The 12,440-nt window shown below is 45.7% G+C and overlaps 1 protein-coding gene across 1 annotated transcript in view; it reads left to right on the top strand.

The window, feature by feature from the left end:
• tmem8b (transmembrane protein 8B) overlaps positions 1-12,440 on the top strand; it is a 130,988-nt gene that overhangs the window by 38,601 nt on the left and 79,947 nt on the right. Inside the window, exons 2-4 of the mRNA XM_072593570.1 lie at positions 5,866-6,055; positions 9,845-10,052; positions 12,249-12,382. Of these exons, the coding sequence (XP_072449671.1) occupies positions 5,866-6,055; positions 9,845-10,052; positions 12,249-12,382 (532 nt within the window). The remainder of the gene's footprint in view (positions 1-5,865; positions 6,056-9,844; positions 10,053-12,248; positions 12,383-12,440) is intronic.

Below are 12,440 nucleotides of genomic sequence, written 5' to 3' on the forward strand. Positions count from 1 at the left end.
AGCTTTTCCACACTATTGGCAAAGATAAATTTTGACCCTACCTTTCTCATCAGGAGGACCGACAATATCCCAGGGAGTCATTTAGATGGACATCAGGGAGAACTCTCCCAATATCCATCTAAATGACTCCCTGGGATATTGTCGGTCCTCCTGATGAGAAAGGTAGGGTCAAAGTTTATCTTTGCTAATAGTGTGGAAAAGCTGCATTGTGAACCTGTAGCTTAGTTTGAAAGTTACGGGAAGGATTTGAAGTTGCAAAGAAGAACTTTGCGCACAGTTTAAAATGAACTCCAATGTGGTTTTGTCGTGTGATGTCACGGTGACTCAAGAGTTAGCACTGCTGCCTCACAGTACAAGGGACCCAGGTTGAATTCCAGCTTTGGGTGACTGTCTGTGTGAAGTTTGCATGTTCGCCCCATGACTGCGTGGGTTTCCTCTGGTTTCTTCCCACAATCCAAAGATGTGCAGGTTAGGATGGATTAATGGGGTTATGGGAATAGGGGGAGGGGCTGACTCTGGGTGGGATGCTCTTCTGAGTGTCAGTGTGGAGTTGATGGTCTGAACGGCCTGCTTCCACACTCTGTGGATTCTATGATTCTACGCAGTAGAACATCCATCTCATTAGATAACAACTCCCCACCTCTGTAGTCATCCCTTTGGAAAACACACCTTCTACAATCATCCCATTGGATAATCCACACATTACAGTCACCCCATTGGGTAACTCACCCTGCCCTACAACTAGGGGATCACTGTTTAAAAATAAAAAATTGCCCCTTTAAGACCGGGATAGGGAGAATTTGTTTTTCTCACAAAGAACTCTCTAGAAGGTGGTGGACACAGAATCCTGGAGTGTTTTTCAGGCAGAAATAGATTCTTGTTAAGCAAGGAAGGTGGGGATGGTGGGGAAGGTGGGGGGGGGGGTCATTGAAAGGGCACCAGAGGTAGCTGGGGTTGTGAAGAAATCAGATCAGCAATGATTTTATTGATTTGTTTTGAGTTGATTTATTACTGTGACATGTAGCAAGGTACAGTGAAAAGTTTTGTTTTGTGTGCAGCACAGGCAGATCATTCCATACAAAATACATGAGGATAATAGAACAGAACGAGGAATACAATGTTACAGCTGTAGAGAAGACGCACAGGAGCGAAGTCAGCATTAAATTTGAAATTTGAAAGGTCCATTCAGAAATCTAATAGCAGTGGGAAAGAAGCTGCTCTGATGGAGGGGACGAATGGCCTTACGCCTGTTCACACATATGTTGCAACTTTCTCTTTTGAAAAGAACCCAAGAGCTCTTCCTTCTCCCATCTCGTGTCTCTGTGAAATGATACAATTCCCCTCAGAACCAAGCTTGTAGCTGGTGTATGAGTAATGGTTTAAGAGGAGTCTCCATCAATGTTTTGATCACAACATGTGTTAAAACATCGATTGTAAATGGCAGAATTACTGAGATATTAAAAGACAGATTGCTAATGTTGATAGCTTACTGTTATTATTTCTGATGTCATGGTCCCAGTAAAGCCAATTGCTCATCGCAGTGCTGAAGATGGATCATGTTCTCATTGTCTGTAATCTGTGTGAGATTCAGCACATTCAATCACTCTGGGAAGAGCTCAGTCCACATATGGCCATGACTCACATCATGAGGTTTGACGGGGACTCAGTTCAGAGGCTTGAGTCTTGCTGAGTCTGAGCCTGTCTTTCACAAAGGTCTCTTATGTAAGATCCAAAGTAGGAATGTCCCTTCCTAGCCCAGGAGACAGTGTCCAGGTCTATCTGAGCAATGTCAATACGTTATCAAACTGAATCCCGCACTCGCGCAGTGAGACGTTCAACTTCAGGTTTTTAATTAACACAGACTCTGGGTTGGATTCACTGCAGAGATTTGATTTAGTTTAGTTCTGACTCCATAGTCACCAGTCCAACTTTCGTAGGATTGGCAAAGTTTCTAACCAGGTGGTCTTTTCTTTAATTCTCCAATGGGATGTGGGCGTCTCGGGCAGGGCCAGCATTTCTTTCCCGTCCCTAAGTTGCTCCCGTTGGCTCTCAATGTGATGGACCTCTGAGATAACAAGTGGAGGAACGAAGTATCTCCTAAACCGTTCTTTATAGGAGGGCGATGGCTCCACTACTTGCGTCCCATGGACACTATTAACCTCCAGGACATCCTACACCCTCTGCTTACAGAGGGGCTGCTCACGCCATCCAGTTCCCATGAGGGTTTGCTTGAGAGTTGTCTGATGGAGCACAAATCCTCTGTTATCGCCTCAGGAATGCGGTGCTTCAGTCTGCCTGCAGAGAGGGAGGTATCAGCCTTGTTAGTGTCTGCTCCTGTTTCTGCTAACAAGCCGCATAATGGTGTTTAATAAAACATGGGAGTCTGTGTGGCTACTGACTTCAATCACGTCTTGGATCATGGAAAGCAGAAGGAGGCCATTTGGCCCATCCTGTCTATGCCAGCTCTCTGGAATAAAATGGTGGAGTTATGGGAAATGGAAGTATGGGATGGCAGTAAGAGCCACTTGTCCAGGGTGTGTGTCTCTGCCAGTGCCTTCCCAGTCATCATTGGCTGTGTGCCCAAAGGTGCCAGGTGTGTGACCAGAAAGGAGAGCACCATTTACAGCAGTGTGGGTAAGGACCACTGTTAAACAGTAAAGTACACTGCCCATTTTCCCCTCAGCAATCCAGCCAGCTGGAACCTGGCTTTGACCTTTCATCCCGTGCTAGAGAGGTGAGACTGATGGGTGAGAGTCCCACCCTGGGGAATCATGGTGATGCTACTGTCTACAGGAAGGAGCATCATTCCCCAGATGTGTTGCCATTCAGACGCAACACTGACACCACTGTCTTTTCTGGATTGCTTCATCTAGCATCTCTTATAATTCACCACATGGGATGTGGTTGGCACAGTGGCTCAGTGGTTAGCACTGCAGCCTCATAGCGCCAGAGACCTGGGTTCAATTCCAGCCTCAGGTGGAGTTTGCTTGTTCTCAGTGTCTATGTGGATTTCCTCCCACTGTCCAAAGACGCGCAGGTTAGGTGTATTGGCCAAGGTAAATGGAAGGATATGGGAGTAGGGTAGGGGGCCTGAATTTGGGTGGGATGCCCTTTGAAGGGTTGGCGCAGACTTGATGGGCTGAATGGCCTCTTTCTGCACTGTGGGGATTCCATGTGGGTGTCACAGGCTGGTCTAGATTTGCCCATCCCTAACTGCCCAGAAGATAGTTAAGGGTCAACCACTTTACTGTTGGGCTGGATTCACACGTAGGCCAGGTAATGACGGCAGATTCCCCTTCCTAAACCGCATTCGTGTTCTAAATAGGTTTTTAACCTTTGGTTATGGTTACATGGTCATCGTTAAGCAAGCTTTTAATTCTGTATTTTTATTGAATTCAAATTTTAGCTGGCATGGCGGGATTTGAACTCATATCCCAGGGAGATTAGCCTCAAGCTGTGAATTACTAGCCCAGTTACATCACCATTACACCCCCGCCCCCCCTCCACTATTCCATTTTCATCCATATGCCTATACAATGCCCATTTTAATGCCCTTAAACTTGGCGAGTCCACTACTGATGCAGGTACTGCGTTCCACAGTCCTACTACTCTCTGAGTAAAGAAACTACCTCTGACATCTGTCCTGTATCTATCACCCCTCAGTTTGAAGCTATGTCCCCTCGTGCTAGCCATCACCATCCAAGGAAAAAGGCTCTCCCTGTCCACCCTATCTAACCCTCTGATTACCTTATGTCTCTCTATTAAGTCATCTCTCAACCTTCTTCTCTCTAACGAAAACAGCCTCAAGTCCCTCAGCCTTTTCTCTAAGACCTTCCCTCAATACCAGGTAACATCCTAATAAATCTCCTCTGACCCCTTTCCAAAGCTTCCACATCCTTCCTGTAATGCGGTAGGTACAGGGCAGACACTGTGTGAAAAATCAGGTCATGGTCCTGCTTCAATACATTGCGTCCAAACAGTCAAGCAGAGCAGGTCATGGGTTCCCTACAGCGCAGAAGCAAGCCATTCGGACCACTGAGTCTGTACACCAACCCTCTGAAGAGCATCCCACCCAGATCCATCCCCCCAACCTTTCCCATGGCTAATCTACCCGCACACCCTTAGACCCTACACACAATTTACATGGCCAATCCATCTAACCTGCACATCTTTAGGTTTTGGGAGGTAACCAGCGCCCCCAGGGGAAACCCACACAGACACGGGGAGAATGTGCAGACTCCACACAGACAGTCCTTCAAGTCCCTGGTACTGTGAGGTAGCAGTGTTAATCACTGAACCGCCGTGCTGGCCCCAGACTCAAGCTCAACATTTCTTATTCCTCTACATTAAAGATGTTAGTGCCAAGGAACATAATAGGTTCTACTTTAGGAAAGCAATCTTCATCAAACACTCACAGGACAGGGACAGCATGAGGTGAGATACAGAGTAGAGCTCCCTCCCTCTACACTGTCCCCAACAAACGCTCCCAGAACAGGCACAGCATTGGGTTAGATACAGAGTAGAGCTCCCTCCCTCTATACTGTCCCCAACAAACACTCCCAGGACAGGGACAGCATTGGGTTAGATACAGAGTAGAGCTCCCTCCCTCTATACTGTCCCCAACAAACGCTCCCAGAACAGGGACAGCATTGGGTTAGATACAGAGTAGAGCTCCCTCCCTCTATACTGTCCCCAACAAATGCTCCCAGGACAGGGACAGCATTGGGATAGACACAGAGTAAAGCTTCCTTTCTCTATACTGTCCCCATCTAATGCTCCCAGGACAGGGACAGCATTGGGTTAGATACAGAGTAAAGCTTCCTTCCTCTCTACTGTCCCCATCTAATGCTCCCAGGACAGGGACAGCATTGGGTTAGATACAGACTGGTGGATGCCAGAGTACCACAGGGCTACTCACAGAAAGAGGGGTAGAGAAAGAGACGGCCGGTGGTGAGTTTAATCTGAGGGTCACTGCCCCTCACTGAGGGGTGAGGTGGAGGAGACAGAGTCTTCTTGATGACCTCAGCCGGTTCAGGGATTGAACCCTCACTGTTGGCATCACTCTGCATCACAAACCAACTGTCCAACAAACTGAGCTAATCAAAACCCAGATAGAGTAAATGAAGAGGTGAGGGAAGAGTGTCCTGTGCAGCAGAAACAAAGGCATGGACTAGTCGGGCTGATTGGCCTATTTTCGGGCATTATCTTCGATATTATTTGATATTTCTTTCAAACAGTTGTCACGGGTATGATGGTCTGAATGTCTGCTTTCTGTTTTCTTTGAATTCATTCACAGGAATGGGTGTTGCAGGCTGGGCCAGCATTTCATATCCATCCCTAATTGCCCAGAGGGTAGTTAAGAGCCACATGTACGCCAGGTCATAATAATGGCAGTTTCCTTCCCTGAAGGACATTACTGAACAAGATGGATTTTGACACAATCAACACCCATTTCTTAATTTAAAAAAAAATGATTTAAACCCCACCATCTGCCATGGATGGGTTTTGAACCCATGTCCCCAGAACATTATTTGGCTCGATCATCGAGTGGCTGTCACCTCTACAGGCTGCATCATTGTAAGGTAGGTGTCAGTCAGAGGAAACATTACAACAATGTCCTGGACTCCCTGTCAATTCAACTGAACTGAATGTATATTCGATTGTGAACTCTGTCTAACACACACTTCACTTCACACCATTAAAATGGTGATAGGAGTCACCTCTGGGTGACGGAGAGTAAGGGGTGAATACAAAGAGCTGGCTGGATGGGCAGATGGTCCCAGGAGAGCATTGAAGCTTCTCCCTGGTATCAGACTGATGGTCACTGACCATTTGCTCCCCTTCTGCTTCTTTCTGTCTTCCCAGAGTGTCTCTTTGTGACTGATTACTTCACCCGGACGCCTCGCAAGCTGAACGCATTCACCTCATTTGCTAGCGCCGAGCTCTTCCATTTCCACGTGCCTGAAGACACCGTGGTGGCCGTTTGGAACCTTATCACCTTCAAGGAGCAAGGAGGCAGCTTCGGAGACCACTGCCCAGACCGAGACATCACTGTGTGAGTACTCCTGGGCCAGAGCCACTCTACCCCCATCCCCCTGCTGGGACTGCTGGGGAGCAGGAGCTGGGCATGACCTGGGGAGGGGGGGGTTTGCCATTTAGTGCAGAATACATTGATTATTAATTGGAATGTGCCACTAAGAACTTACAGCACAGAAACAGGCCCTTTGGCCCATCTGGTTATGTTATTTATGCCTCACAGGAACCTCATCCTTCTTCTTTTTCTCTCACATCCATTTGCATATCCCCTTGTTCTATCCTTGCCCCCTTGTGTTTATCCAGCTCCCTCACAACTGCACCACAGCCACTCCTGTGAATTCCACAGTCCCCCAATTGAATTTAATCGTATCTGCCTGTTAATGATCCTTATTTTCAATCTCCTGCACAACCTTCTCCACTGTTAATCTAGAAAACTCTTCCACTGCTGTCATAATATATCTATAGTCAATTTTACACTGACTGTTTTCTGGAGAAAGGTCCTCTAACTTATTTAATCTTTTCAAATGGTTTTAGTTCTGATCCCATCCTTGTAAATATATGTTTGTACCCTCTGCAGACTTTCTATGCAGTTTTTTTCTCAATCGTACTCCACGTTGACTAACTAAAATCCAAATTAGCCTTTTGATTTTCAATTCTGTTCTTCTCTAAATGTACCCCAGTTCTTTTCCTTTTACATTCCTCATGGCATTGTTAAACCTGCATTGCTACTTTTAATATGAACAGACAACGCTGGGAACACATAGTGGGTCAGGTTGCTGTTATGTGTTTCCAATGTTATCTGTTTATATTTCAGGTTTCCAGCTTCCATTTTCTTTGCTACTTTCAACAGTTGTGAAAAGTCCGCCTCTAAATAGCTGGGTACTTAATTGAAGTTTGTAAAATTAAGAGAATGTTTGTTAGACTGGACAGGGAAAGCCAGTGTGCACTGACTGGAGAAACAGTGATTTAGGGGAACATTCCTGGCAGATATTCTTTTGGATCAAGGAGTAGGAAACAGGGAAAGCACCAACATATCCCTTGTGACAAATGCCATCTGCCAGATGGCATGCTTTGGGTGATAAGGCAAGAGTGGTTTCAGAAACCAGGCCAGGAACTCTCGTCAACCACCCCACCACCCAGCGGGCGAAGGCTGCGGGCAGACACAGGTGGGTCTTTGCCCAATGGGTAAAAACATGCCCAGCAAAGGCAAGAGCGAGCCTTCTTGGGGACAAACCAGCTTGGAGCATCTGCAGGCCCATGGTTGGAGAAAGGACTGTAATGTTTAACTTTATCAACTTAATCTCCTTTTATTTTTACTTTTATATTAAGAAGACTGTAGTGCTGAACCTTTTTCTTTACTCTTCTCCTTCTATAACTGAGATTTTGTATGTAAGATGGTGCCTTGTGTGGTAACATTGTACAGTTTTCACTGGACTCCTGTACTGTATACTTGAGTACGCGTGACAATCAGACCTGTATCTAAAAATCTAATTCTATAGCCTCAGTACAAACTCCCATTTTACCCAAAATTTTAATATTCACAAGATTTGTTGAGGTACATTCTGAAATGTTTTGATTTGAAAATTACAGAAAGTTCAATAAAATTCATCTTGTTTGCGTTCAGCATGTTGTCATCTTAGGCATCTGCATGTGATTCAAAAAGCGTGGCGCTGGAAAAGCACAGCATCTGAGGAGCAGGAGAGTCAATGTTACTAGTGTAAGAATGAAGATTCCTGATGAAGAGCTTATGCTCGAAACCTCGACTCTCCTGCTGCCTGATCTGCTGCGCTTTTCCAGCACCACACGTTTTGACTCTGATCTCCAGCATCTGCAGTCCTCACTTTCTCCACCTTCATGTGATTGTAATGCTCTTAATGTTTACAACATACATCACTGTGTCAGACATACAAACCAAGGGTAGTTCACATCAAATTGAATATTACAGAAAGAGCGCTTGAATTAAACTTTTTTGGATATAACGTGTTCCACTCTGTGGTGCCCCAATGCAACTTAAATACTTTTAATATTAACAATGCAAGCACAGAACTCTAATGCAGCTACAGAGAGTCACAAACAACACTGCTCATTACAAAGGAATGTCCCCCACTACAGACTAATTGGTGAGGTAATTACCTTAATCTCAACAAATGAGGATGAGCTTGTTTGGCTTTGGGGATTTGAAACAACCAATCAATTCATTCTAATCTTCTCAGCAAAGACGAAAGAGTGAGATTACAAGAAATGTCTGCACACAGGCACATGCAATACCAAGCATTAGAGTGTGGCTCACGATGAGATAATCTTTTAAGGAAACATTATACATTGGATACAGGAGAGATGCCAGGAGTTGGATTTCTCCAACGAGAGCTGGTAAAGACACAGTGGGCTGAATGGCCTCCTGTTGACCTGAGGGTGTCAATGGTTCAGTGCTTCCCTGTATCTCTCCCATTTCCATTCTGTTCTCCAGCTCTCCTCCTCGTTACTCTTGTGGATTCACCTTCTTTCTTCCCATCGAATCACAGAATGGTTACAGGACAGAAGGAGGGCATTCGGCCCATTATGTCTCTGCTGGCTCCCTGAAGGAGCAATTCACCTTGTGCCCCATGTGTACTCCCCTTTCGATCATAATCCCATTGCCTGTTGAAGGCCTTGGTTGTACCTGCTTCCACCACACTCACAGGCAGTGCAGTCCAGGTCCCAACCACAAGATAAGACAACTTTGCCACGTTGTCGATTGTCCAGCACTTGCCTATTAAGGAGGTCATCATGCAGAAACTGAGCCGACCTTCAAAGTGAGGGTCTGTTACTCTCAATGTCTTTGTCTTTCTTTCTATGTCTTTCGCTTTTCTTTTTTTTCCCCTTGCTTTCGCTGCAACTTTCACCCCTTTATAATGCTTTCTCCCTTTCCCAACTTGCCACCATTCCTCCTCTAAGACACTCCATAAAGCCAACCTCTTTGACCACGTTTTTGGTTATCTGTCACAGTCTGTAACAGGTGAGACCAGGTTACCCACCTCAAAGGACAAATGGATGATGGTGCAGACAAAGAGCTGTTGACACCAGCCTTCTACCCCCTAGCTGAAATCTTAGGGAAGTCTTCCATCCAGTCTTTCTCCATCTTCTCCCAGTCTTCCTCAATCTTTCCCCAGTCTTCCTCAATCCTTCCTTCATCTTCTCTCACCTTCCCTGAGTCTTCTGCCATCTTCCCTCTTGTCCTCCTCCATCTTCCCCTGGTCTCCCTCAACCTTTCCCCATCTTCCTCAATCCTCTTCTGATCTTCTTTCATCTACCCCCCAGTCTTGGTCTATGTTCCTTGGTCTTCTTCAGTCTTCCCCTCACCCCACCCCCCCTTCCTCAAACCTCCCCCTGGCTTCTTCAGGTGTCCTGTAATCTTCTCCAATCTTTCCTCAGTCTTCTCCAGTCGGAAGACGGTTGGAGTCTTAGATCATTTTGCAAACGTTTTCCTGTCTGAAGTGACATATTCCCTCCCAAAAACCTGTTTTTAACATTTTCTCAGATGGTTGGTTCACAGGTGGACTGTGAGGTTCAACCTTATCAAGAATATCTATACTAAAGACTTATCATTAACAGAGAGAACAGTCTTGTCCTGGTGTTTCTCAGCCAACAAGCTGCTACAAAGGCTTTCTTTCCACTAACTCTATAATATTGAACAAATTTCTGAGGATATCATGAGGTTAGTATGAAGCTATTTCTAACATTATTATGTGTCATCATATAAAAGGCGCTACACAGATGGGAGTTGTTATTTCTCTATCTAACTCTTGCCTCTCTCCCCAATTTCCAACAGGTATTTCAGATCTGGGGCTCCACCAGTTATCAACCCCCTTCACACCCGGTTTCCGACAGATACGATTGTGCCTGAATCATTCACTGTCACTCTGACGTGGACATTGCCAAACCGTACCACCGGGGTGTTTAATGTTACCAATCCACTTCTGGGAGATTGGTTCCTCGCTGCCCACCTACCAAAGGACAAGGGGAAAATCTCAGTTAAGGTATGTCTCAGGACGTTCTGAAGTGCTTTACGTACTCCGGAGGTTCACTCCCTTACAGCTCACTGTCCAAGAGCAGCAAAATGACAAGAAGCAAGCTAACCTTTTTTACTGGTTATCTGAGGGATCACTTTTTTTATTCGCTCATGGGATGGGGGTGCTGCTTGCTGGCCAACATTTATTGCCTGTCCCTAGTTGCCCCTTGATGAGGTGATGGGGAGCTGCCTTCTTGAACCGCTGCAGTCCATGTGCTGTAGGTAGACCCACAATGCAAACTGAAAGAATTGGAGATGCTGTAAATCAGAAGCAAAGAACAAAAGAGCAAAGAAAATAACAGCCCCTCGGCCCTCCAAGACTATGCTGATCCAGGTCCTGTATCTAAACCTGTTGCTATTTTCTAAGGATCTGTATCCCTCTCCTCCCTGCCCATTTTTTTTTAGATTACTTACAGTGTGGAAACAGGCCCTTCGGCCCAACAAGTCCACACCGACCCGCCGAAGTGCAACCCACCCATACCCCTACATTTACCCCTCTGTCATGTCTCTGTCTACACACATCTTGAATGACACTATCATACCCACCTCTACCACTGCTGGCAATGCATTCCAGGCACCCACCACCCTCTGCGTAAAGAACTTTCCATGCATATAACCCCTAAAGCTTTTCCCTCTCACTTTGAACTCGTGACCCCAGTAATTGAGTCCACCACTCTGGAAAAAGGTTCCTTGCTATCCACCCTCTCTATGCCTCTCATGGTTTTGTAGAACTCAATCAGGTTCCCCCTCAACCTCAACAAAGACAGAAATTGCTGGAAAAGCTCAGCAGGTCTGGTGGCATTTGTGGAGAGAAATCAGAGTTAACGTTTCGAGTCAGCTGACCCTTCCTCAGAACTCTCAACCCGGAATATTAGCTCTGATTTTTGATCACAGATGCTGCCAGACCTGCTGAGTTTTTCCAGCAATTTCCATGTTTGTCACTGACTCACGATGCTATTGAGGAGGGAATTCCAGGATTTTGACCCAGTGACACTGAAGGAACGGTGATATACTTCCAAGTCAGGATAATGAGTGGCTTGGAGGGAAACTTGCAGGGGGTGGTGTTCCCATGTATCTGCTGCTCTTGTCCTTGTGGTCGTGCTGACTGAGGAGCCTTGGTGAGTTCTTCTCATTTGCATTCTGGGAGCTTTTGGGAGGTAATTAGCAAGTGACCTATGCACCTTATTTTATAAGACTTCATGGGGTCTAGACTGAATTTGGGGATTCCCAAAATAACCCGCTCCCAACTGTACCTCACTCTGCTGTACCACCATTGCTGGGTCTATCCTGTCTCAGATGTTAATAAGGAGGGCTTTGCAAAGCTAACAGGCATTGTCATTTCTGGCACCTCAAGTAATCTGTTCAGTTTCATTCTTTGCTTCAGACGTTGTAGAAGTTTTCAATACAACTGAGTGGCTTGTTAGGGCATTTGAGAGGACAGTTAAGAGACAACCATATTGCTATGGGTCAGGAGTCACTTGTAGGCCAGACTGGGTCAGATTTTCCCCTCTAAAGGACATTAGTGAGCCAGGTAGACTTTTTTAACAATTGATTGAGGTTACAGGAACGACTCTCTGGGAAAACACATTCCTTTATTTCTTCGTGGGAAATTCCCTATCTTGAAACAGTGTCTTCTGGTTGTAAATTCTCACTCACCTGGAGTCATCCTCTCACCATCCACCTGATCAAACCCCCTCAGGTTTCACAAGTTCCAATAAGATCACCCCTCCATCTACTAAACTCCAAAAGGGTGCGGGACGCAAACCACTCAGTTTTCCTCTAAATGCCAGGCATCAGCTGGGTGAACCTGCCGTGACCTGACTCCACAGCAAGTCTATCCTTCCTTCAATAAAGGTGACCAAAGCACTGAAATTAGACCTTCTCCAATTACTGTTTTTTCGCATTAGATTGATCCTTGTCCTTCTGCATAGCTATTTGCTAAATCTTATGATACAGCAGTCACTGCTTGCGAAATGTTGCCTGACTGATAGTCGATCCACTTGACCCAGCTCATTCCCAATATTTCAATGTAGCTAGTTGTTGCTGTTAAACTGATGCTTCAGCATTCAATTGTAAACACATAATTGTGCCAAGGGCAGGATATCAGACAGGGAAAGCAGCGGGCATGTTGTCTGATTCATTTTGTTTTGCCTTGTGTTGCCAGGGTCTCTATGAAGAATGTCAATACCTCTTCCAGCCTCAATTGATTGTGCAGAGATTGATTGGCATCCCTGTGCTGTATCCTGGTTACGTGATAGATCAGATGATTCCTGGCCACAACAGATCAGTACTCTACAAGTAAGTGAGTCAAACTGAAATCTCCTTGGCTCATGTTACCAAGTCAATGGCATAATGG

The sequence above is a fragment of the Chiloscyllium punctatum genome, chromosome 2 (assembly GCF_047496795.1).
Source record: "Chiloscyllium punctatum isolate Juve2018m chromosome 2, sChiPun1.3, whole genome shotgun sequence".
In the NCBI taxonomy this organism is placed as follows: Eukaryota; Metazoa; Chordata; class Chondrichthyes; order Orectolobiformes; family Hemiscylliidae; genus Chiloscyllium; species Chiloscyllium punctatum.